The sequence below is a fragment of the Apteryx rowi genome, unplaced genomic scaffold, assembly GCF_003343035.1.
Source record: "Apteryx rowi isolate R43461 unplaced genomic scaffold, aptRow1 scaffold_596, whole genome shotgun sequence".
NCBI lineage: Eukaryota > Metazoa > Chordata > Aves > Apterygiformes > Apterygidae > Apteryx > Apteryx rowi.
The window spans coordinates 526,088-553,161 of record NW_020450867.1 but is presented as its reverse complement, the minus strand read 5'-3'; the positions used below and the strand labels follow the sequence as shown (position 1 = coordinate 553,161).

The 27,074-nt window shown below is 42.5% G+C and overlaps 1 protein-coding gene and 1 long non-coding RNA gene across 8 annotated transcripts in view; one reads left to right on the top strand and one right to left on the bottom strand.

The window, feature by feature from the left end:
• The first annotated feature begins 926 nt into the window (after nt 1-926).
• On the top strand, nt 927-11,190 carry LOC112974173. Its single transcript, XR_003256178.1, has 2 exons — nt 927-2,489; nt 9,302-11,190. It is a non-coding gene; the product is annotated as an uncharacterized LOC112974173 (long non-coding RNA).
• RREB1 (ras responsive element binding protein 1) overlaps nt 10,048-27,074 on the bottom strand; it is a 127,765-nt gene continuing 110,738 nt past the window's right edge. For 4 of the 7 annotated variants that reach the window (XM_026082855.1, XM_026082856.1, XM_026082853.1 and 1 more), the window contains 2 exons: nt 16,849-17,595; nt 10,048-13,704 (listed from right to left, as the gene is read on the bottom strand). In XM_026082855.1, the coding sequence (XP_025938640.1) occupies nt 13,184-13,704; nt 16,849-17,595 (1,268 nt within the window). In that variant the 3' untranslated portion in view covers nt 10,048-13,183. Of the gene's footprint in view, nt 13,705-16,848; nt 17,596-25,916; nt 25,940-26,393; nt 26,462-27,074 lie in introns of those variants that run through there. The other 3 variants (XM_026082857.1, XM_026082859.1, XM_026082858.1) reach the window with 3 other exon arrangements.

The window sequence follows — 27,074 nt, the reverse complement described above, 5'->3', positions numbered from 1 at the left end:
ATTTTGAAAGGAATCTTTTTTTCTGAGCAGTAGGTCTCAACAGTGGGCTTAAAGTATTCAGTAAACCATGTTGTAAACAAACATGTGCTGTCATCCAGGCTTTGTTGTTCCATTTATAGAGCACAGGCAGAGCAGATTGAGCATAATTCTTAAAGAGCCTAGGATTTTCAGAATGGTAAATGAGCATTGGCTTCAACTTAAAGTCACCAGCTGCATTAGCCCCTAACAAGAGAGTCAGCCTGTCTTTTGAAGCTTTTAAGCCAGGCATGGACTTCTCCTCTCTAGCTATGAAAGTCCTAGATGGCATCTTCTTCCAATAGAAGGCTGTTTCATCTACATTGAAAATCTGTTGTTTAGTGTAGCCACCTTCATCARTTCTCTTAGCTAGATCTTCTGGATACCTTGCTGCTTCACCTGACACTTTTATGTTATGGAGATGGCTTCTTTCCTTAAACCTCCTGAACTAACCTCTGCTAGCTTCCAACTTTTCTTCTGCAGCCTCCTCACCTCTCTCAGCCTTCTTAGAGTTGAAGAGAGTTCAGGCCTTGCTCTGGATGAAGCTTTGGCTTAAGGGAACATTGTGGCTGGTTTGATCTTCTATCTAGACCACTAAAACTTTCTCCATGTCAGCAAGAAAGCTGTTTTGCTTTCTTATCATTTGTGTGTTCACTGGAGTAGCACTTTGAATTTCCTTCAAGAACTTTTCCTTTGCATTCACAGCTTGGCTGTTTGGTGCAGGAGGCCCAGCTTTCAGCCTGTCTCTGCTTTCGACAYGCCTTCCTCACTATGCTTAATCATTTTTAGCTTTTGATTTAAAGTGAGAGATATGTCACTCTTCCTTTCACTTAATAACCCTACAATGGCCTCTAAGTGTCAATTGCCCTAATTTCAATATTGTTGTCTCTCAGGGAATAGGGAGGCCCRAGGCGAGGGAGAGAGACAGGGGAACAGCTCGTCAGTGGAGCAGTCAGAACACACACAACATTTATCGATTAAGTTCACCGTCTTATGGGTGCAGTTCATGGCGCCCCAAAAACAATTACTATAGTAACAAAGATCACAGATCACCATAACAGATTAATAATAATGAAAAAGTTTGAAATATTGCAAGAAYTACCAAGCATGACAGAGACATGAAGTAAGCGCATGCTGTTGGAAAAATGGTGCCAATAGACTTGCTCAACACAGGTTGCCACAAACCTTCAATTTGTAAAAATTACAATATCTGCAAAGCACAATAAAATGAGGTATGCCTGTACCTTCTTGTACAAGCCTGGATCCATGGCACTACTGGAATGAGTAGTGCATAGGACCAAACTTAGACCTTATTCTGACAGTATGTTAGATCCCAATCTCAGCTGGCAAGTTCACCAACAAGTTCGCAAGAGAGAGAAAGAATTGCTGTGTTGGTTTATTTGGCAGAAGTCTGCATAAAAAGAAAGTATCAGAACATCGCATTGCTAGAATTTAAATAGCATCTAATGACTAAGTATGGCAACATTGTCAATGAAATAACAGGTTATAATTAGAAGCACATGTAAATGCCCTAACAAATTTAATTATGAAGTATGTTATGTTTTCCCTAGAGCCAGTATTTAAGAATTAGTAAAAGCATGCTTGCTTCTTTCTAATACTGGCTCATTCATGGAGAGTGCAAGTGTTTCTCCCAGCTGGAGATGACATTTTGTCCAGGCTTCCAATTAAATTCTAACTGGTTGCTACAAGAAGGCCAAAAAACAGGAAGCTATGTCTTGCTGTTAGACACCATAGGACAGACAGTATTTCAGAATGATAAAGTAAAGCCCATTTCATTTATTTTTCTTTTTAAAAACCACACTACGCTGGGACATCTCCTTTCTAATGAATTAGTAGCCTAACAGGTTGTAACAGTGTAACATCCTATTATTTCTTCTCCTTACTAAAAGACACGATGAGGATGAAATATTATGCGTTAGTTGCACTGTCATATAGCCAGAACAATCACCGGTGGAGTTATTCTGGGCATATGCTGGGTGGGACTTCCTTAAGGTCCAATTGAGGACTGAACTCCTTCCACTCGCATTTTTAAAGTGCCTCACTGGATGTTGTTTACCAGTTCTTTAGTTAGATGTAGTACTCCTTTTGGTTACCCTGCAGTTTTTCCTCTAGCATGACAATGCCTAAGGGCCATCACCACTGTTATTGCTGTTTTGCTGAATTTGCAGAATTCCACTGAAACAGATGTCAGTGATTCACTACTCCAGCAATAAATACAGACTGCTAACAAGGATCTGTCGACAAATTGCAAAACATCCCACAGCTGCAGTTGTTCAATAAAATACTGCCACAACAACCCTGGCAGGAGCTGCTATCACTTTTAATTAAATGTTCAAATTAAGTACCTTCATTTTTTTAAGTAGGTGTTCCACGGCTGCTGAAGAGAATAGTTGTCTTGGGTCAYGGAAACTTTGACATGTTTTGAAAATGAGGTGCCTTAACCAAACACACAGGTAATAACATAACCAAACATACTAAAAGCAGCATATGGCTCTGCATTCTGTGCCAAAATCTGTTACCTGCTAGCTGTACATGTCACCCAGTTCCCTAAATCCATTCCTTTCTCTTATCTCCAAGTCTGGCAAGCTGTTCTAACCAGATCTGCATTGATTCTGGCTTTCAGTAGCTATACTAGAAGGCCTCTGTGGTTTCAGCTCCATAAGATGTTGACAGATAAAGATCTGGACAGGAGATCAGAAATCAAAAAAGCTGTGGTGTGGTGCAGACTTTGATGGATTGCTGTATATACACAGTTTGTGATACCTTGATTTTCTGCAGAGTATATTTGACCTGATTTATGTAACCTTGGAGTACTGTAAAGCTTTAGTCATGTAAGCATCTTGGGAACAACAGATGAAGTGGTGCTGTGTATTCTGCCAGCAAAAATGGTATTATTGGCAAAGTGAACAAGTATCACACTCAACAGCAGTGCATGAGATAGAACATGGGAAGACGTGCTACCTCCTTCAGATTAGAGCTGCCTCCTCCCCCTAATTGTTACCTAGGAGCCCCAGTCATGAAGAAAGGACTACTCTTAAGWAATTAACTCTTAAGAAGAAATCAGAGGAAATTTGCAATGAAAAAGGTTACATTCTTTTTTGTTTCTGACTGTTCCCCCCCCCCCCCCAAGCATTCACTTTTCCATCCCCAAGGACAGGTCACATGTGGTTAAAGTTTGAATTGCAAACACTTGGGAGAAATTTTTATTGGTTAAAACAAACCTACATCTCACAACTAGCACTGCCATTATCCTAAAATAAAATACAAATATTTCTTTTGCATGCAGATTAATTAAAAATCAGATGTTATTTATTTAAACCACACTTAGATTTTGGTGCAAATTTAAGCTGGCCTCATTCTCTGTACAGTCAGATAACAGAAAATGCAAAGAAAGTTTAATACATTCGATGCCAGAGCATTGTCTTCATTAGATGCTAGGTGTCACAGAGCTGAAAGCTAATGGGTGCTAAAAACAGTTTTCTTTGCCCACCATGAAAGTTTAGAATGAACACTGTAGCTAGAAATGTTTCGTTACAAATAATGTTTTGAACCCAGTCTGTGTATACTGAGTGCTGTGGCACACCTAGAGGTACATTTCCCATGAGAAGTATAGCGAGTAAATTTAAAGTGATTAATTAACTGAAGGCTCTTTCTGAATATTTGGACCTTTTCAGGTGCTGCATGTTACTTGATGCCTTTGACTTTTGATGATGTTGCTGGGACATGAGAGCACTCTGCTGTTCCCTGAATTGGGTCCCCATGAATGGGCCCATTGATTGCTTTAGTTACCCAAATGTAACCGAGTCCGTTTCTGTGCCCATTCCTCGTTTCAGGGGAGCGGCTACTAGTGCTGTGTACCCATACATACACACACACACGCTCTCTCTCATCACTCCTAAGCATGTCTTTGAATACTTACTGCAAACAGCAACATGTTTTGCCATTTCTTTTATCTCAGCTACTCTGATCATGTGTTATAGCAGAACCACAGCCTAGAGTTCTGGCTGACATTTTGTCCTAATCTTTGCACATTTTTACTAGTAATGTGGCCATGTTCCATGTGTTGTTACAGGCTGAAAATTACTGTCTGAAAGTTAGCCCACAGCAAAGCTGGCCTTTACCACTTTAACCTCTGGTTCTAAGATTATGAAAATTGATTAGGCCTTTCATGATGAAAGGCCTTTTCTCCAGCAACCTTCTCTCTTTTTCACAGTGTCCTGTTCATGAACTACTTTAAAGCCCATTGCTGAAAGGCCCTAGAGAAGTTCAAAYGATTTCACGGCAGCATATGCAGAATTTCCTCATAGATTACTGGCAAGAGGAGAATCTGGCAGGGCAGAAATAACAAACAGCAAGAGAGAGAGCTATTTTCAGTTCTTACTACTCAGAAGATTGCTATATGGTTTTCTACTGAATTACACTGTGGCCTGCTCATAGATGTTGTGTCATTAGTACCATCCCATTTTGCATGGTTATTAGTGAGATTTCCCTTCTCCCAAGTACTAGAAGCATTAAACTCCCAGTGAGGTTCTGGGGTCCAAAGAAGTCTTCCTACTTAAAAGTATTTAAAATATGAAAAAAATCCTACTTCCCTTGATTGCATTTCTGAAGCAGAGAAAGAGAGGGAGCTTAAGAAAGAACCAAAAATAGGAAGTAATACTAGAATTTTTGCAAAGCCTCAACAATGCTTCTCAAGTCTACCCATAGCAAAGACTTAATTTAGTTTTAGTTCTACAAGATGATTTAAGATGCATCCCAAAATGAAGGCATCTTGACTCCACTTCCTCAGAATACCCTAAGGGCTTTCATTTCCCTGGGGAATTCAACTGACTTTTTCCTCTCTCAGGCATCCCAGTAGCACCATGATGTAAGTATACATATTACATGCTACTTACCTGAGGTAACGTGTGCAGCCAGAGCCCGTGACAGCAAGGCAGACATGCCTCTAGCACTGAGGCACTCCATTTTGCACAGTAATCCACTATCAACCTGTCTTCACTGCTGCCATTAAGCAGAGTGACTTTCCTGTGCCCCTGGCCAGTATCCTTGCTCCCGGGTCTTTGCAGTTTCCCCAGCTTCAGTCACCTCCCAGATCAAGTGCAGCTGCAGGAGCCTCCTTCCTCCAAACTACATTACCAGAGTGGGGCCACCTGGCTCTTGGCTGATACCAAGTCTCAGTGAACCTGCAGCTGAAGCAGGCAAAAGCTGTGATGTGGGTTTCCTGGAGAAACTTCCACTTATACTAAGTGTTGAGGTTACATACACTAGACAGCAGTGCAGAGAGAAGCTAGAGGGATCAGAGTCAGCATCAAGGTCCTGCTCTGTAATTAGCAGGAAGCCTCTGTTACAGGAGCTCAGCTGTAAGAGCAGGTTCAGGGAAGGGTTGTTTTCACAGGCTTTCAAGGCTGGCTGCAGTGTCAAATTGTAGACTCTCTTCCTGAAAATAAACTAGTATGAGCATGAGGTAGGAGGGAGCACAGAGGAGAGTCCCTCTTCTCTTTGCCCTCACAGGAAGAAGAATCTAGTTAGGTTCTTTGAAAAAACATCTTAAACAGCTTTTTACAGTAGTAACTCTAGGTGCTGCTTCAGTTGTGGGTAGATGCAGCGCTGCTTTGCTTGTCCACATATGCTTTTCCCCTAGTCACTGCTTCAGAGACTGCATTGCTGAGGTGAAGCAGCCATGGAGGGCCATGGAAGCACCCAGAAACACACCTGGACAAGTGCAGTTGGTGACTGATCCTAAAGCAACAAGTAATTCTGCCCCACAACAGTCCTCTCATATGTCTTGAGCAAACACATGCACACCACTGGACAGTGGTAGTCCTACTGCTCAGCATGTAGGAGAAACACCTCCTGCTTGCTTAGTATAAATCAGAATATACCTTTCAGGACTGGTGTGTTTGAGTGTGTGTGTGGGGATATCAAATAATCTAAAATAACCTCCCCAATGACACAGTTCTCAGCTAGGTACTAGGAAAGATACCAGCTTGCCCACATTGAGAAAGCCTAGAGCTTCAGACTGGCTGGCAGAGCACAAGTCAATGCCTCTGCAGGAGTTGTCTATGGGCATGCTTTGGGCTCTGGAGGAGGCTACACTGAAAAAACACCAGTGTCTTTTCCTGCCAGCATCCATACTTCAAAATCACAGGCACAGACTGGGACTGTACGTCATCAACAGAGCTGTTAGCTCAGGAATCCCAGCTGTGCTAAACCTGCTGTTATTTTAGGAATATTTCCAATTTCTATAATCCTGCGAGCCAACATGGCACATATCACCTGGGAATAAGGAAATATTGTGGTCTGCCATCAAATCTGCAGATGTCAGTGGTCACCAGTTTCCAGAGAGTCATAACAATCTGCTTCTGCACATTTGTTTCCCTGCTTTCCTGTGTGCACACAGGAGGGCAGGAGCAAGGAGAGGGCTGAGGCTCACTGGGGTGAGGCTGGAGGTCAAACCCAAACTCAGGAATTTCAGAGCATGTTGAGGACCTGAAGTTCAAAGGTGACCAAAGAGCAACATGGCACTACTTAACTTCAGGATATATACAGCCAGACAACACATCATCTCCACAGGCCAGCTACAGCACAAGCACTAGACACAGTCTAAGATGGAGGTACCTAGAAAAATAATGTCACCCCACTCGCAGGTAAGATACCTGCCTTTTTTTTCCCTCCCTCACAATCTTCCCCCTTCCCTAAACCTTGGACCATTCCTTTCAAAACACTCAGCTCTTCTCCTGTTTGTGACATGAGGAAGGTCTTCTCCATCCCCAAATGATCAAACCATGGCTCTTCCACTTCTCTTACTTTAACAGAGGGAACATGGTTGGAGAGCAAAAGCAGCATTTTCTTTCCTGCCTCAGCTTCACTGCTGTAGCACAGGTGCAGTGAGACTCACTCCTGTGCAGGTTATGACAATTACTACCAAGGAAAGGGACTGGAGAGGGAAAGCACTTTCCCCAGCTCCTAGGTAGGAGAGCTAAAATGAGCTAGATCACCAGAAGATACCGGTCTCCACATTAGTTGCACAGTTTTTACTCACTTTTCTTCCTGATGTTGGCTCCTAAGGGTGCCAGAGTTCTCAGAAATTCCAGTGTAGCTCATTTAGCCTCAGTCCAGCAGTTAGAGAAGTCTTGATTAACCGGTACAATGCTTCCTCCCATCCTTTTCTTTTCCTGCATTATCAGAGTGGATGACAAAAGATGGTGCCTCTTAGATTGTTTGATAGAAAGTGCCAGTTGTTCCGAACTAGTGCTGTGTGTGCCCTTTTGCTTGCTGAATCCACAGTTAGTCCAACTAACTGTTAGTCCCTGGAATTTCCAAAAGTGGTGTTTTCTTTCACATGTTGCTTAAATCCCAGTCTCTGCAGAAATACCTGCAGGAAAAAGCATATGTGATTCCCTGACCTGGAGGCTTTGGGAGCAGTGAGGAAAAAGTTTTGAGTAAAGTTTTGCCCCTTGCCTTCTTTACTAGTTGAATCTTGATGTGTCTAATTTTGTTTGAGAATGACATTTTTCAGTGAAACAGGGCAAAACACTATCATTTTAATAGCGTCAACAGCAAATCAGTTCTCATTGTGCTCACTGCCTAAAGGCCTATGTGTATGTATACACACACAAACACATTGGTGTATACACATCAATGCTGGGTATTTTGTGACAGCTGGATAATGGCAAACCAATACTTTTATTCCTTTCTCTTTACCAGTTTGAATTTCAGTATCAGTACATATGCTGAGACACACTCCAGCCAGGTTCCATATCCTGCTTTGGTGTGGAAGAATGGTTAAGCGAAAAGGGGCATGATCTCTTAGAAGTGAGCAATCCTGTCTTCACGATGGAGGGAGGGCCCCACGTGTATGCGAGCTRTCCTTGAACATYCCTRGACYGTTACAGAAGGGGGAAGGCAAGTAGTGGTAAACAAGTCAGGGAGGGTGCCGACAGACCCCTCCACATGAACAGCAACCTTGCACCAATCATATATCCGCTTTAGGCGCGTGAACAGAGACTGTAAACCAATCATAGAGCTATTGCTAGCACATGCTCTATCGCCTGTCTATATATACTCTGTAACAGCTTGAATAAAGGGGAGAACGATCATACTCACATTGAGACTCCGTCGTTACTCCAGGTCCGTCTCCCACTCCGACACTTTGGGACAGTAGGTTTCCAYCTAGTCCTGGTATCTTGAAACAACACCCATGTTCTCATGGGCTACAGCTTTGTACCTTAGACTTTGAGAAAGCCAACCTGCTGGTTCCCCTTCCACCCAAGGCATCCTTGACCTTCTCTGCTAATGACAGTGGAAGATTTTGATCTTCCCCAAACCTTAGTGCTTTGGAGGGAGCACGTGGACTCCACACATGAGAGTCAATTCCCCAGCGGGGTGGCTGTGCTGCTCTCTCCCGGCCAGTCATTGTTTCAAGGATTACCTTTAAAGGCTTCACCTTTAAAGTAAAAGCTAGGGAGCAAGGCAAGGAAGCAGCAACTTGGACAAAACAGATGGAGACACCCCCCCCCCCCGATCCTTCTGTAAAATTGGACATTTCGGGCCAGCTCTAGAAATCAGTGCCACAGGAGCGAGTGTGGGGAGGAGTTGAGGGAGGAGGAAGGAGAGGGATAAACCAGCAGGGAGCAAAGTTCAGTCGGCCAGTGGGACAGGACGTTACCCTGTAAAGCACAGGAAGAACAGGGCAATTCCTAACTCAGGGATGGTTCAAAGGTAATTGGGAGGAGAAATGGGCTGGGCACATAACTTGCACCCTTCAGAGGCCAAGCACCAAGTGTTTGCAGGTCACCTATTTCATAGGTAATCACTTTCTAGCCACATAAGCTCAGCCTCTAAATTTTTATTTTATGCCTCACAACAGACCCCCACACCCTTTGAACATGAGTTTTCCATCAGTCTCATAGACTTATGAGAGGAGGGGAGATTTCTAAGGCCAATGGGTGGGAGCAGGAAGAATGAGATCTGCCACTTTCCTCCTTCATAAATCTTATTTCCATCCTCTCACTCCACCCAGAGGTACCTCAGGAGTCCTGCTTCATCAGATTTCCTTGTTTGGGGCAGAGCTGCCAAACTGACTAGTTTTCTTTTAACCTGTTCCTGCTCAATGGTGAGGAATCAGCTCTTCACCAGAGAAAGTAATTGAGGGAGTCTCAACCGCTGTCATTAAGATCCAAGAGGCTAAAAGCAGGAAAGTAGAAGCAGTTTAGACTCTTGGATACATCTCTCTGATTCTGAATTTGGTTCACTTCTCTACCAGAAAGAATCCCACGAGGACTTAAGAAGATGCAGATGCTCAAATGCTCTACAATTCCCTGGCATCTAGAATTGGATACGCAACTCAGATGATTCTTTGGCTCATCATCCTGTGAAATGCATTTTATTCAAAGAAAGCATTTAAAATGCAACTAAGGCAGCTCCAGCAGGCTAAAACAAAGGTTTTCTTTTTTTGACACATGCATGTGGCTTTCGAATACATCCTGAAGATTTCACAGCCATATACATTTATGCAAAAATAAAACTATAATGGCAGAAACCTACTTCATTTATACAGAAAATGACTGATATATTGTTAATCACCATAACGTGCCATAAGAAAGACACTTATGTGATCATGGGGCTACAAAAAAAAAAAAAAAAAAAGACAAAGAACTCTGACCTAACACCTGCACAGGAAAATCAGCACCAATGTACTTTTTTTCTGTCTTCAGTTGCTGTTTTAAGAAACTGCAAGTACAGAAAAGCACCATTTCAAAGGGTTTTGACTTCTAGAAAACTGCATAGCAAATGGAACATGAACTTTCAAAGTGCTACAACTATCTCTAATTCAAACTCAGTCCAACTGAAGGAAGAGAAACAGTAATACTATTTACACAGATAAACTCTGGTTGGTACGTTGTCCTCTAACAGAAAAGTTTAAAAGCAAGTTCCAACAAACCCACAAGAAGAGCCACATCCATTCTGTAACCTATAATTTTTAAATATAACATTTTATTGCTTAGATGGTTTGATACAGAACAACTTTTACTTTTATTTTGAATTTGGAAGTACTGTACAACTGAATAAAAAGAGGAATAAAAGTACCAAAACAAATGTGTGATTCTCTGTTCATGTGGCATTAACCAGTCTTGTACACAATTCGTAGCAGCAGTTTAAGTTCCCTTTAGAAAAATATGAATTCAACACATTTATTACTGTTTCCTGCATGGGATGAAATCACCAGGATTAAACTTCCTTCGTGGATAGAGAAAGGAAAGAAAGGAGACACACAGAGAAGAGAGAAAATTATGAATCATTCTGAAAATGGAATCAGACTGTCACATAGCCCCGAAAAGTTATTTCAGAATAGCCTCAAACAAGGTTCTCTCTTTTTTTTTTCTTTTTCCTTTTTTTTTTTTTTGCGCTTTCACAGTCAAGTGCTTAATGTAGTGATTGAATWATCTCAATGTTTAGTCCATTGCAACTCAGGCAAAAGAATTTCAGAAGATCCTTTTTTTGTTTGTTTTTTGTTTTTTGTAAAAGCCCTGAGAGAGGAAAAAATAAAAAGATTCAAACAAAAATTGTATAGAGACAAATTAGCTGAACATGCAAACTAAAGCCTAAGATTCACCCATAGTTTAAACACATTATAAATTTCACAGTTTAATATTGGGGGAGGAGGGGAAACAAAAAACCCAACAACAGCAACAGTTCTCAGTCAAACTCAACTAATAAAAATGTCAATAAAATGTGGCAAGACCTTATACTCTACTAGGATATAGATAAAGGCTAAATAAAGCTTTAAATCAATAGTGATTATTGCTAGCAGATGTCCCGGCAGGCTGCTGGGAATTAATTACTTGCTACATTGTTCTGCAGCATATAGTTTAGTAATGGCTTCTCCCCCACAGTATTGCGCAGTTTAGTGTGGAGAGTTGCAAAAAAACAAAAACAAAAAAACAAACAACAAAAACCAAAAAATACCCAAAATAATAATAATAATTATTATAATTATAATAGTAATAACAATTTAAGGGATGTGTGAACTGGTTTTAATTAAGTAGAATGCACCTGGGTAGTTTTAAATGAATCATTGGTTCTGATTTATTCATCTATCTGGAGTTAACTTTGTTTCTGAACTGGTTCATACATCCCTATTAAAAAAAAAAATAGAAATCACATATACCTCAACCATTTTTTCTTATTCTATTTGCAAGAATATTACTCAAGAACGTTTTTCTTCCTTTGAATTCTGGACAGTTAGATTTCAGTCTCCAGAAATTTCGGAGAATTTTTTATATATATATATAGATATATATAGATATATATTATATAATATAGAATGGGTTTGAGGCCCACTTCCTCCATGTCTGATGAAAGCAGGAAAAGCGGCTCTGCAGGGGAAGGGAAGATCACAGTGCGGGCTGAGGGGGCTGAAGTGGTGGAATAGCACAGTGAGGCTCCGGCAATGCTAGTATGGCTCTGTCTGTCCCAGAAGTCATGACTGAAGGACAATTATCAAACAACAAAAACGACAACAAAAACAACGACAAAAAATGCTGAGCACTCCTAAAAATGCACAGCTACAGTAGGATACATTTTGCTTAACCCCTTAAATATTGGTGGCTGGAGTGTCACCTGTTGCCGGCAACAGGAGCCATAGGGAGAAATTCCAACTCCCAGCATTAAAGGGGTTAAATTATTGATATGAAATTTAGACACACACCTCAAGTCTTCAAGCATCAACCCCAAAATGTCAGGAAGAATTTTTTTTAATTTATTTTATTTATTTTTAACATGTCTTATATCTGTAGTTTTATTACCAGTAGTATTTTCTTGCTCTAGAACATGACAGTAGCAAGATCACGGTAAGGCTCGCATTTCTTTCTTGCTTTCTTTCAWCTGGAAGACTGAATAACTTTGCTCTTTAAGTAACACACGTTGTCACTGATGTGACTGCAACAAGATTAATATAGTACTTGCAGTGCCTTTCTTACGCACTCGGAGGGTCCTGCCATGACCCTTCTCTCGCACACTTCTTCTCCCAGGCCCCCCTCAACACGCGCGCACACACATGCACACACACTCACCCACACTCACACCCCACCACGCGTGAGATGTTCCCCTGTACATGTGTGATGATAACTTGCTGGCCTCCATTTGACTCTCCGGTCAGAGGAAGGGGTCCACTTAAAGTACAGTAGAAGAGCTGCAACATAAGAAGAGGAGTTGGTGAAAGCTTAAGTCAAAAACATTTAAAGAGGGGATCCAAGCTGCATTATACATCTGCGTGGGCAAATATTGCCCATTGGTTTCTGCTGACTGCAGAGAAAAGCGAACTGATGAATTTATAAAATAATAATAAAATAATAATATACTGAAGCAAATCAAACATATATAACAGCGGGTGCATAATTTCCATAGGTTACGTTGCTCTGTAACTCTTCTCTGTATACACACTCAGTCCACAATGGCCAGAAAAAAACCCTTGTAGCTAGAACACCACTTCTAATGCTGAAAAGTGGAAACAAGTATGAGGTTGAAACTCTTCGCGTTTCCTGCTTTTGGCTTGAACCACTTTGAACACCTTCAACTGCCACGTTGTTCATGCCTGGAACAGACTTAATGCTCCACCATGTGGCAAACACAAGAACATCTACTGAGAAAAAATAAAAAATAAAAAAAATCAACATCCCCTCTGCATTTCCTCTGACTATTTTGTATGAAATTCACATAATTTTCTTCCAGTTATTGGCTGTGGTATCCACGGGCCTCCCACCCCACTGCCCCCATTTCCAGCTCAGAGAACAAACACAGCGACTATCACAGATATACAAGAACAAGCTCACACACACCAATACAAAAGGTAACATTAATGCTTAAATGAAAAAGGTCCTCTCCAAATAATTCATTAAAATATTAAAAAAAATCATTTTTGAAAAAAATCTATGATACCAAAAGATCTAATAAAGTAGTAAGGCACTCAAATCAGTATATACTGTAGTCTCTTGCATTATTATACTGAAAGGCATATGGCACTGCATCCAGTCTGCCATACTCTCCCCACAGCTGTAAGGCTGCTCTTCCAAAACAAGACTCCAAAAACCTTGCTCTGCTGCTGGTTTTAGTTCGTGTGCTGGGCTGGGTCCAATCTGCGAGCAAGTCATTCAACCCCCAAGAGCTGAGGTGCACTGTCTGCAGAGGCAAGAATGTGATTCATGGGAGATTTTTTGTTGTGCATCTCCAGCAAGTCTTGAATGAAACCCGACGGTCTCTCGTGGTCGGAGCCACCCCGAGGTTCCTGGTCTTTTGCCGGTGGTTTCTGTGCGTTCTTGTTGGGCTCCGCGAGGCCAATGCCAGCCGTTCGCCCGCTTGGCCTCTCCTCTCTGCTGAGCGAGTTCTTGGCTGCACCGGCCAGGGACTCTTTTCGGCTTCTCGTGACAGACGAATGGCTACCAACACCCGCAGTGGAGTCGCACTCGTTTTCTGAGATGGGGTTAGTGCCACTGTGGCTAGACTCATTTTCGCTGTCTTCTCCACACCTCGACTGGGTCTCCTCCTTGTCGCTCTCCTTCCCGTGGTTTCGAGCATTTTTGACTTTCTGGTGTATGCGCTGGTGACGAACCAGGCTGTGTTTCAGAGTGAAGGTCCGTTCACAGGTTTGACATTTGTATGGTCTCTCGCCTAGAAGAGAATTAAAATCCGAAGTCAGCCATACGATCATAAATGCACTACTCTCTCGTTTCAAGCAGAGTAAGATGCTCTACACTTTGGAAATTCAGTAGCTTTATCAAACCTGGGTGTCACATTTATGCAAATTTTTTATTTCCATACTATCAAAACAGGTCACAGTATGCCAGGAAGTATACACAAAAGTCCTGGGACACAGATGAAAAAAACCAAGAACTAATTGTCTTGCGATTTCTCCAAACCTGATATGGCCCTACACGAAGGAGGGAGGAAGGCAGCAAGCCTCAGGTGCTTGTTAGCCTCCCACCTAGTTTAGTCAGCAAGTTTTCTGGAAGAAGTTTGCAGTCGTCCTCTGGAGCTTAACAGTATTTGCAAAACTAGCTGTCTGCGCTGCTACAGCAGCTTCTCTGGCAGCACCCCAAGGGTGCTCCTCATGACCGCTCAGCTCCCAGTATGGAGAGAGAAATGGTTCGAAATGCAAGGATAATGACACTGTCCAGATACTTGGGGTCAACAGCATTGAAAAATCAAACCAAACAGCATATGAGAAAACATCTCTCTTTCTCTTATATGCTGACAGACAGGTAAGCAGGAAACGCACAAGCTACTTAGTTAAGTAGAGGGAACCTGTCAAGAATTATCCTTGATACAGGAAAACACAATCTTCTTGTGAAGCAGAATGACCATGTCACTAAGTTTCAAAATGGAAACAAAGAGCCAGCTAAAGGACCTACATTTATCAGGCATCCATGGGACAAGGTAGGTGTACTGACCAAGTGAAAAACATATGCCTTGGGATTTTATATACACAGCTGTTTGTGTTCTTCAGCCAGCTGATTTTTTACTTGGATTTATGATAAGAACTACACGTGAAAGCACCTGAAAAGCTCCTTTAGGCCTGTTTGAGGAATGCTACTCTCAGTACAAAATTCTTCCTCTTACTTTGCAACACTAAGCTGCAGAACAGCTGCAGGCATCCCATGCTGTAATCAACAGGTAGTTTGCTCTTTTCTCAGAACCACTTTTTGTACCTGAAATGCTTGAATACTTTCCTAAGCATTAACTCATTGAAAAACAAAGCAACCACTGCCCCACAGACAAAACTCCCCCAACCTCCCAACCAAGCAAAGAATACACTTGGGCAGTGCCCTAAGGTGGCACATGCCAGTGCTGCCTTACTGCCCTGATGAACTGCCCTGAAAATCCCACCCTGACTGTTTCATCTTGTGTTTCTGTTTGGAGCTATTAAAGATGGTTCAGTGGTGCAATTCCATCAAGATATCACCTTGCGCCAATGAACATACAGAACAAGACATTCGGGGCTAATTCCTCAGTTACAATAATGCTTTGGACAGTAAAAAGGCCTTAACATGGGAATGCACCTCTGCGCCAGGAGGTGTTTGAAGAGACAGCCTTCACCTGTACACAGCTCAGCTCTGAATGGCACAGGGCCATGGATCACCCCTGGTTGGGAAGGTGAGCCAAGAGCATCCCACAACCAAGTTCTGGGGAGCAGCCCGCTCTGTGCGAAGAAAACACTTTCAACCTGCTTTCCAGAGATGTCTTACACAGTCTCTGTCTGTGCACTTCAGCGTGCCCCAAATATTCCTTCTTCTGAGGCAAGGCATTCAAAAAACTTGCCAGAGGTATCTTTGAAAAAAACACGTCACAACCAAAAGAAAGCAATATTACATTCAGACAGCATTTTGTCAATAAATATGTCTGAATGAGTGGGAGGGAGGGAGGGAGGAGAGTCAACCCAGTGTTGAGACAAAACCCTCTGTGGAAAATGCTTTTAATTAAACAGTGGGGGTTGGTGGTATTTATGTTTCTTACATTTGAAGAAAGCACTGACCCAGGTTCCTATTCAACACCATTACATTCTTGGCTGAGACCCCCTTCAGCATCAAAGAAAGAGAAACAAACAAAACCATACTGATGAGACCTGCACATCTCAGCATACAATGAAAACATTTAAAGCGCATGGTAGGGCAACCTCCAAAGGTATGTAACAGAATCATTTTCGGGTAAAGCTCAATAGTTTAGGTATGTGAATCTTCCCAAGGCTTCTGAATTAGTATGAAAATAGGCACAAGAACGGGACCAATTCCTCATTTTACTTGTGGCTCAGCTCAGGATTTGACTCCTCAACGTCAGAAGCAAACAAGCCAGTTTTGCACTTCAGAGGTCAACATTTATGATTCAGGTGGGTAAAAAGTTTGATTACAGCACTTTTTAAAACAGTCTTCACTGTACTTATTAAACATCATCTTTATTACAGCAAAAAAATGTTGTACCCAAAGTTAATCACAAAGATATCATCTTCAACAGAGAACACCACCACAAAACATGAAAGATCAAAATGCACCGCTTTTCCCATTTCACTTGCAGGTGAAATGCATCATGGATGCATTGATAAGAACGAATAATTACTTCACCTTTGAGCTGGCTCACGACTTCATCTCCTTTGCTAAAAACTGAATTTCACATAAAGCAATCTCGCATATTTTAACTGCATAATCACGTCATTAAAGAAGCATTTTCTATCTGTATTCCACCTTCTCTGCCCAAGTTTGAGTGAAAAGCAGGATGCCAGTTGTAGCTTTGTCTTTCACTAAAGTAGCAGGCCAAGAAGCTCACCAGCACATTACTAATACCATACTTAGATAAGCAGACAAAAACAGACTCTCTCCCTCTCAGCTTTCGCTCAGTGAAAGTGCTATCATGTACTGCCATGATTCTCCACTGCTCAACAAAATACTGGGAAGAGGTCGACGAGCCATGCACACATAACAAGAAGGGGTTAAGAAATTGGACAGAACAACTGCACATGCATCTCCATACTTTCCCTGACCTCCAAATTCTGCAGCAGGCACAGGAGAAAATGGTTTGGGAACTGAAGATATGGCGATGCTGACTATTCCTGCTCCCTCAATATGCTTTGTATGCAGCATGGAGGATCAGAGCAGAGAAGGCACCTTAAGGATACTTGTAGGACTGAAAAAATGTCTCCCACCTCAAGCGCTAGCAGCAATCATGCACCCACAGAGCAGATGCCTAAGTCTGGCAGCAGAGCAGATGCCTAAGTCTGGCAGCAGACCTGCTGGTAATCTGTTCTGCCCTGAATTCTCCTCTTACCTGTATGAGACCGCATGTGTCGCGTTAAATCTTGTAGAGACCAGAAACGCTTGGTGCACACAGTACAGACCTTCTTTCTTTTGTCTGCTTTTGCAGTACTCTTAGCCCCATCAGTCTTTGGTTTTTTGTCATCACTGGTCCTCTCAGTGGACTTTCTTTCTGTGCCTTCCCCCTCAGAGATGCTTTCGCTCTCTTCATTCTCCTTTCCTGTTGCCTCACAGTCCACAGGAGACTCCACCACCTTCAAGTCCATCGGAGACTCTTCCTGGTCAAGACCAGAGTCCTGCATCAGGGGAGCACCTGCATCATCCTGGATGCTTTTGCTTTCATCCTCGCTGCTTCTTTCATCCTTTCTGTCCTCACGAGTGTGGGCCTTTTTGTGACGGCTAAGAGTGCCAGCAAACTTGAAGGTTTTGCCACAAATGTCACAGGCATGTTTCTTTTCAGTCTGAGAACTGCTGCCTGCACTCTGGTCACTCTCTGCCAACTTGAAGTCCATTAACTTGCTGGCAAAATTGAGGTCAAGGCTTTTATTACTTACAGAATCTTCCTCAGGGCCTTCTTCATATTCATCTGCTTTTTCTTCTGCATCCTCTTCTCCTGGAGGGGAGTCAGCCTTGTGCTCCTCCTTGGGACTGCATTCACTCTCTGGTAGCTCTGTTACTTCCTCCGTCTGTTCCTTCTCGCAGGAGGTCAGGTCCAACACTTCATTTGCTGCAGCTAGTGTTTCCGCATCAGACTGGCTGTCTGCAAGCAAACAGAGAGAAGCTTTCAGTGGGACACTCTCCACTATGTCACAACAGTCAGCCTGTCCCTCCGCAAGGCTTCACCCAGGCTCACGGGCATTGCCTCTGATCAAGATCCCCATCTGTTTTGCTATCTATGGCCCAAGACAGTAACTTACAGTGAAAAGAGATCAAAACACCAGAGAACCCAATTAACAAGATCATTAAGTCTGTAATCATATGCCTTCTCTTCCAAAATACAGTTGTATTCTTCAGACAGATTCTTGAAGTGTAATATTATCACTTTTACCAGAGAACACAAAATGTTGAGACACCAAAGATGATGAGCTGAGTTCACTAATATTAAAAATGCACTGTACCAAAGATACAAAGATGTGTTATTTATAAACTCATGTACTGATATAGATGGAAGCAATATACATCCATATATTAATAAAGCTAGCTTAGAAACCATAAGTAGCTGGAAATATTTTTCAAATGGAATGTAAAGGCCTCATGAAACAAATTGGTGCAATTAAATGTTAAAGGTTATAACAGACAGTAACACAAAGCATAGTTAAAAAAATTGGTCATATATCATATAAGCAGAAAGATGCAGAAGTTTGTTCACATGTGGGCCTTTGACACACACTATCTGACACCACATTGGAACCAAAATATAAGGCCAAGGCGTGATAAATGGCATCCCTCACTGTTTCACAATTCCTCCAACAAGCAGGCAAAAAATACCTAAGATGTCCATCTTAACGACCTCCTCCCTGCTCTTATCAGTTTGTTGCATTAACATTGCTGAAGACATAACATGTGTTCAAAAAAGTAAAACAGATAAGGCATTTAAGGCAAACAAAGGAGCAGAGCTGTACCTCTTCCAAGTTCTATACAAATAGTGTATGTGTAAATAGGAAATAAGCTGGACTGGATCTAGAGGCTAAAACTGACAATGAGGCATGGCGTGTAACTGCATCCCTGGTGCCACTTTCCAGCCACCATTCCAGGACATGAGCTTAGCAAGTGGTGCTTTCTGAAAGCTGAACCTTTTCTTGCTTTAAGTCCTCTCTCCCACTCCCTTCTTGTTGACAGCACGCAGCCAAAGCACTGCACAGCTAATGGGCATTTTTGCATTCATCTGCAAGCCCAGGAGCTGCTTAGTAACTATAGGGATTTAGAAACTCTAGTAGGACTGTTCAAGTTCTCCAGCTGACATAAACAGCACAACATGTGCCTGTTTCAGAACTGCCTAGATTTCCTATTACAAGCCTTTCATAAGGAAGAAGTAATTACAGAAGATAAGAAAATAGTTCTCAAACACTTAGTAGTTTGAAACTTATTCTTACAACATAACCTGCATTGACCCCATCTCCTTGCACAAGTGATAATACACAGCCATTAGAGAAATGTCAAAGCTAAGCAGTGTTTCCAGCAATTATGTACCGCCACTTAAGAGAGCATAATCCTCAATACACTTTTTGGGGGGGGGAGGAAAGGGGGAAGAAAGGGGAAGTGACCTGTCCAAAAGACAAAAAACAAAAACCTCACCTTTTAATCAAAACAGATCAGTTTACAGAGACACTGAATTACACAAAAGTTTTCCACAAAGTTCATTGCTCATCTAATTATCCACCCATTAAAGCATGTAACTGAGCCATAATCTGTGCGTAATGCTAGAGAATTTGAGGATGCAGGTATCTGAAAAGAGAGGTTACCTACAAGTGTCCTATAAATTTGCATTTGAATTCTGTATTTTGACACACTGCTGATCTGTTAGACATATTGAGGCAAAAATTAAAAGAAAGTCATTATAAACAAAAAGAGCTCCTTTCTAGAAATCAAGCTGAAATGCCAAAGCAAAATAATTAAGGGGAAGCATGGTTTTACAACTCAGAGAAACACAAGATAGACATATATTAGAAGTGGGACTTGCAAAAATGTGCTTGGTTACATGCATGTAGCAGCATCTTGTGGCTGATGTTGTAGGCAAGGGAGCAAATTCAGAACTCCAAATCCAGGACATACCTATATGGGTGAAACATTTAAAAAAGAAGCACTTCTTAAGGATTATATCAGCCATTCATCTGCATTTGAGTCTCAGTTTCTGCTGATTTCATAACCCAGCCTAGCCTTTAGCGGCCAAGTCTATTATAACCCTATCCCCTTTGTTAAGCTTAATAAAAGCAATTATACTTGAGACCCCTAATTTTTAAGCAACACGGTGCTGGTTTTCCAAAGTATGAAAGAAACAACAAAAAAACAGCAATGAGAAGCAGTAAGAGTTATGGCACGTACATCACAGCCTGCCTTCCTCTTCCACACATTTTGGGGGCAAGAGCAGCACGTCTCTGTCTCTCCAGAAATGCCTCATCTCTGCCCCAGAGATTGGATGAAAGGAAGGATGAAATCACAGTCTACGTGACTCCATGCTGCTCCCCAAAGGGTATTTTGCCCTTTCCTGGCCACCCACTGCTGCCCCAGCCCTTGCCTGGCCCAAACATTCATGGAACCACACAGAAAACTGGATCTTTTTCACCTGAGTATGGATTTACGTTGGACTGAAGCGCCACATAATCATGACTTCATTTAGGGTATGTCAAGACAGGAGGCAAACGACAGGGCAGCGGAGTTTCCATCCCAGCAGCCTACAGTTCCTACCATCAGAGAAACGTCTGGAAACAACAGACGAAAAGACAAAACTGGAGCACTGAAGTGGCTCTGAGGCACAAAGATCTTGAAGTGGCACCAACAGAAAGCACCTACAACTGCTGCTGCTGCCGTTCCCATCGGTGGGCTGGGAGCCGGGACTTGCCCCCAGCAAGTTGGGTGACATCTCCTGGCTGGCCGAGCCACCCCGTCCTCAGTGAGACCAGGAACACCGGAGCTGCTGTGAACATGCCCGTGAGCAAACGCATGCTAGACCGATCAAAGACGGACTGCAAGTGAAGCAAGGAGGGGGGTTTCATTAGGGAGAAGGGCCGGGACCGATGATGTCTTCTGTTAGGATGGAGAAGAGTGAAGAGCATGAGGAGACTGAGATGGAGGGAGCTCCTACTTCATTGTCTCAGGAGTGGTGTTTTGTGATCTCTTTGCTGCCCAAATGCAAGACAGCGGATGCAGAATTCATTGGCTTTTCAAACGGGAAGTATTGGGAGCAAAAGAGAGGGGAATATGCATCAGTGGTACTCAAAAGGGAATTAGCTCAAGAAGAGCAAGCCAAAACTAGAAAGTTTTTTTTTCAAAATACCCAAGCACAACACCCACATCAACTTCTAAGTTCAACATGTATAGAAAGCACCCACTCTGAATGATTTCCCTTTTTGCTCCTTATTTTTGTTAAGTTTTCCTTATCCTACTTCCAGTATTTCCAAAAAATCATTTTTCCTATAGTTTACTCATCCTTCAGTTAATCACACCCAATCTCTATCCCCTTTTTACCTTTTGAATTTTCTCCCCACCATATCCTGGGGCCCCTTCTCAGCTGTTATTCTGTTCTTGAGTGGTTGGCCCACAATTACATTTTTCTGTGCTAGAGAGATACAATCCACCACCACACAGGTCGTCTACAGATAAATGACATCACCTTACTAGCATAAGTAAATGGATGAGGCTGACATCAAGAAAATGAACATGAATTTTAAAACAACAGGCATTCATGAAGGGCAAAGACCACTCTGGGCACCAGAAGCACAGATAGGCACCCGCACATTCTCTTCCAAAACTGGCTCACCACCACAGAATGAATACATTCAAAATTCAGATACGAATTTAGGCAGGAATGTGTTAAAATGTGTACATGCCTGGGTAAGTGCTCTTCTTTCTTACCTGCACAAACTAGACCTGCTGTTTTTTTTCTAAGAAAGAGTTTCACAGGCCCTTATGAAACTTCATGCATATCATAAAATGGCAGTTCCCGACTAGTTGAGCTACTCTGTGGTTACCCCCAACCTGTATGGTTGGTTTCACAGCTGGTAAAAAAGCTATCTGCTTTGCACAAAACCAGACTRTTTGGGGATGGGTGAGAAGCAACCCTGCTCTGCTGCAGACAAACAGGAATAGCAGCATGGGAGTCAGGAAGGTGTGTGGGAAACGCGACTGTCGCGGAGGCAGCCACATCAGGTCCTGTCTGGGATTTCTCCCACACTGCAAGGGAAGTCTGGCATTGGCAATTACCCTATCCGCTCCAGTGGAGTGTAGGCTTGCTCTGCACTACTGTTTTTCCAGCTTACCTGAGTAATACCTGTAGCAACAGAAAACTCAGCTGGCCACACAGCTCTAGTAGACTCGACCATACTTTACACTGGGAGAAGGATTTTGACTGAGCCTTCAGACCTGGGCAAATATCCCTCCAAACAGACCAAGCTCCACTCAGACTGGTAATTCTTGTTTCCAGAATTTATGGCTCCAGAATTGCACTGATTTACAATGCAGACAGAGCAACCACTTGCATCTAGGAGACGAGGAAGACAGGGTGCACGGGAAAGGCCTTCCATTTCTTTCACCCTTTTCTATCTTTCACTTAYTAAGATTGCAAAATGCTTTCCAACCTGTTTGTCATCCCACAAATATTTACACCTCAGGCAGATAGTTTTGGTCCTAAAAGCCTACTTGCAAAGAATATTCCAAATAGCGCAATAGCAAGCGCAGAAGACAAGAGCAGATTGCCCCTTTGCAAAAGCCCCTGCCCTTTTTTTTTCTTTCCCCTTTTTTAGCCACCAAACCTCAATTTAGGAGAAGGCTGGGAGCAGCACACATAACTTTGTCATAGAAAACTTTACTTTGTGTTATTCCTCTGAAGTTTCACAAGCAAGAGTGAGAAGGTGACACTATTTGAGGATGTCAAGTCTGACACCAGCTTTGACACAAGAATCAAAGAATATATAGCAAGGAACTGTAAAAGAGAGAGAAGAGACAACCAGGGATGTAAGGACATAAGGAGAAAGGCAACATGAAAAAACTGAATGAAGCTCAGCTGCTGCCTCTTAAACTTCTGGGAAAAAATGAACTTCTCAGGAGAGATATTCATAAGCAAAACCTCAAGGTCTCCATCTTAGAATGCAAAAACTTTTTCTCTTGCATGAAAGAAACCACTATATAGTTGTAGCCAAAATCATTCTTCCTCCAAACTGTGGAAAGAAAAGTCTATTTTACTGAAGTCTATTTATAATTCAAGTTGTAGCTTTCAGTCAGCCTAGTCAGAACATCCTTCTTAATCTTTCAAGGGTGGCAAGAAGAAAAAGAAGAGTAAATTACTTTCCTGCATACACTAACAAAATTATCAACAGAGACACTGAACATGGAAAGTTTCAGATAAAAGAGCAGATACAGATCAAGGCGGGGAGGTTGCTGGTTTGATTCTGTTTTGGGTTTGGGGTTTTTTTTTTTTTGGAATTAAGATGGAATAGAGACCAGAGCTTGAGATGTTAAAAAGTTATTACATAAAATAGGGTGTTGCAGTGGAAATTATTTTGTGACTTTAAAGCAAGTGTTTATTGCCAAACATTCCTGAGATCCCAAGAGAAGTGGTAGAAAACCCATCACATTAACGATTCTCCCAACTGGCACATACAGAGCACTGGAAATGAATGTTGTAGAAGCAGTTGACACTATCACTCAGATGAGCTAAACATTTAATATTTTCCCTACATTCACTGAAATAACCCCAGCTATTCTTATATTTTACAACAGGGGCAGCCTCCACTAGGTGGTAGCATTCTAGTAATCTTGGTACCTTTTTTAACCACTCATACAATGAATAGCTTCTACTTCCATCCACAACTTGGAGAACATCTTTCCAACTTGAAGAGGCACCTCACAAAAAATGTTGTGTTATTTTTGCCCATTTTTATTATAAACACACTACATCGTAAAATTCAGCCACCTCTATTACATCACACACACAAAGTTAAATATCTAATTGGCTCACATTTAGGGGGCTTCAGTCACATCTGCAAGACCCCTGAAATGAATAACTCTGGGGAAAAAGGAGAACAAACAATTCTGGGAAAAAAAAAGAGCTATTAAACAAAATAGCTAGTTTAAGATAAAACCCAGACAGATAGCACCACACTGTTTGCCTTTGACACAAGTTCTGATCATCCAGTACCTTCAAGCGAGCAGCTCAGCTCCATGACACAAACAGAGCTGCTGAGGACTAGATCTGATTACATCGAGCTAGTGGAAATCTGCATTTGAACTGGGGGGAAAAAAAAGCCTAGAGACTGTCAGCCTACAATGAATTGCACCATTATATCAGAAAGGCAGTTGTATGCAGAGTTGGTAATATAGTCAGTAAGTTATACATCCACTTAGTATTTTCTAAACAACATCTCTAGCTCTCAGGTCAACTTTACGGCTCTTCCATTTGCCACTCGCCCTAACGGCAAACAACCCTTACCTTACCGTGAGCCATGGCTCTGAAGTCGCTATTACACTTTGCCTGACAGAGAAAACGCAGTTTCAAGCCCTTTGTCCTCTAGGAAATAACCACAAATGTAGTTCAGAGGTGCAGACTGCTACAACASTTTGAAAAACAAAAAGTCCTCCACTATAATCAGGGCTCACATGATTTCTGAACGGATCACAGGGTGGCAGATTTCTAGAGCAAAGATGAATTCTGCTAAACGCTAATTGGAAAATTCACTGTTAAGTATACTTACTTTGTAAATATCTGCCTAGTTAGCACAGAGCAGCCATTTCTGATTCTCCCACATTAGGGGCAAGCCTCTTTAAGAAAGGGATCTCTCCTTAGGAAAGTGCCTCTTGGTATTACATAACAGATAATCCCTTACCCCATTCCCATCCCACAGCTCTCCTCCCTCAACTATATTTCGTTGCAAGAAAGTAGAATTCAGAAAGCCCTAAGGAGACAAAGGCAGAGTTGCCTTAATGTGATGAAAGTGGGCGATTCATTAAGTTGCTCCACAGTTTATTTCTAGTCCTCTCCTCCAGTACAAGCCTCCCCCAGTCCAACTGCTGTTAGCCCCTTCTTCCGGGTGAGACTGTCTCCATTTATTTCAGGTACATTTGGCAGACTACTCTCTTTTGCCCCATGAAGCAAGGACACGCACAACTCCCATCACTTATACAGACTCCCTGTCTCTGAATCCTATTAAAAACCACCATCCTGTTTTTTGTTTTGTTTTAAAACAAGACCAAAAGAAACCCTCTATAAACTTGTTCCCCATGACACTCTATTGAATTGCACTTCCTGTCTTACACCTCATCTTAAAGCCTTCCTCTTTGCTTAGTTTATGGTTGACCAAACACCATCCAAGCATCCCCCTTCACTCCCTTTACTTTCGGCATACAGTGAAATCTGGACTATTTGCTTCCAAGTACAGCCCTTGCAAGGACTCTGCATGTGAGCCTCAACCATGCTATTCACCCACCTTTTAAAACTGGCACTGAAAGAGAAGTGACCCCATTTTAAACTGAACCACAGTTTCAAATTGTAAATTACTTCCACTGATTTTGAAATCCGTTTTTCTTGGACAATGGAGGGAGACCACAAGTCCGAAGCTGTTGAATGATTTCGGACTGTGATTAAACACCACTTGGCAAAGCCTGTTAAAAACACTAAGCTGTGCTTTAAAATGCACATGGTAACTATAACAGTATAGGATCTGGGCTCCTTCCTTGCTTTCTAAGGCTGCTGTTTGAAGATACAAAGCATTTGACAGCAAAGCCAATTTCAACAGCATCTGTCCCTCAACGCCTCCCAGGAAATGTTGCCAACTCCACATCTCAGCTGCATTAATGTGCTCTTTTAGGCCTGTACCGCAAGCCAGATCCAGGAACTGATCTAACAAATGCAGGTCCCTCCCCTTGCCCTTGTCGTTTTTTGGGCAGCTGGGTCAGTTACAACTGTGAGGATGAACAGCCGGGGACAGGTCAAGCCAGTACGGCCAAGAAGCGCTTTGTATTATCCAACCGTGGCCCACGGCTCTGTCTGCAGGGGGCAGGTCCAACCACCCTGACCAGCCCAACGCAGCTGAACACAAGCGCTAAGGACAACATTTATGTTCCAACAAAATCCTACCCATCCTCCGTGCCACGCCAGGGCTCTCCTGAGCAGCTTTGCAAGCACTTTCGTTCTCGCCCCGCTGCTTAGCCGAGCTGCGCCACAGTCCCTGTGACTGCAAAGAGAGTTTGCAATAACCCCGATTAGGGCGTTTTTTTTTTCATTTCGTTGTAAAGGTTGAAGAAGATGAGCAAGTTCAGAGTCCTTTCYGCACACTTTTGTTCTGCAAGGGGATCATGTTATAACATGAGTCTTCCTCTCTCACGCTGTAACCATCTGTTGTCTGCATAGGCAGGATCAGCCCACGTGACACGCCAGATACCGTGCTACAGACCTGCGAACGTAAGGGCTGTTAACATGGTAACAAGACAACCTTGTCTCATCATGATAGGCAAGATCAAATCATGTTGTAACATGCCAGCATGGCAGATTTTAATGCCAGACTAGTACTGAGACCTGTATTACTACGTTTGAATCACTACAGTGCAACCTGCCATATTTAAAAAAATAAAAGGGGGGGGAGGCCATGAAGACAGAAGACATCCCCAAACAAATGGAAGTTTAAAAATATTAAAGAAAATACCTTCTGTATACTTTCATGCAGTTTGATCAGCTGTCATACTGAGGTTGAGTGTAACAACTGATTTCTAGCTTTAACTATGCTGACGCGCACAGCCAAGTTCTTGCTGCTTTTAGAATCATTACTTCAACAACTCTTTTATGAGACCTACTCAAATTGACACAACTTACTCTGTCTTCCTCCGAGGTGTGAACGCCTTACAACAATGGCTCCCTTGTACAAACACTTTTCAGGCAAGGGACACGTACAACCATCTGCTGAGCTTCCTTCTTAGGTCTATTGCATTTAGTCAGCACAAAGAAATACTGAATTACTATATTTGCCCTTGGTTCCATGTCAGCTTGTCCCTTCTGACTAACTGCCACTCTAAATGCCACTAAATGTCCAAAATAAAGCCTTGCATGATCTGACAATGAACCTGCTTCTCTGCAAAACTCACAAAACTTGAGGGGGCAAAAAGATGGCACACGAGCTTCAGTGCAGATAAATGTAAGGTAAAGTATCTCCAGAAAAATAATCTAAATCATGCCTAGGTGATGTTGAACTTGGAACTGGCAGTTCCAATGCAGGCAAGAGATCTAGGAGCCAGCGATGACAGCTCGCCGAGATCACTGGCTCAGCCTGCAGTAGCAGCCAAAATAGAGCCAAAAAATGCTGGGCACCATCAGCAAAGGTACTGAGAACAAGCAAAAGGGTGTCACTTTGCAGCTATGTAAAGCCTCGGTGTGCCCTCATTTCAAGCTGTGTATGCATTTCTGGTCTCCACATCTCAGGAAGGACCTAGTGGAGCTAGAGAAGGCACACAGGAGGGCAGCCAAATCAATCCAAGTGATAGGGCAGCTGCCTTGGGAGGAGACACAAGAAAGACTCAGGATCCTCATTTTGGAGG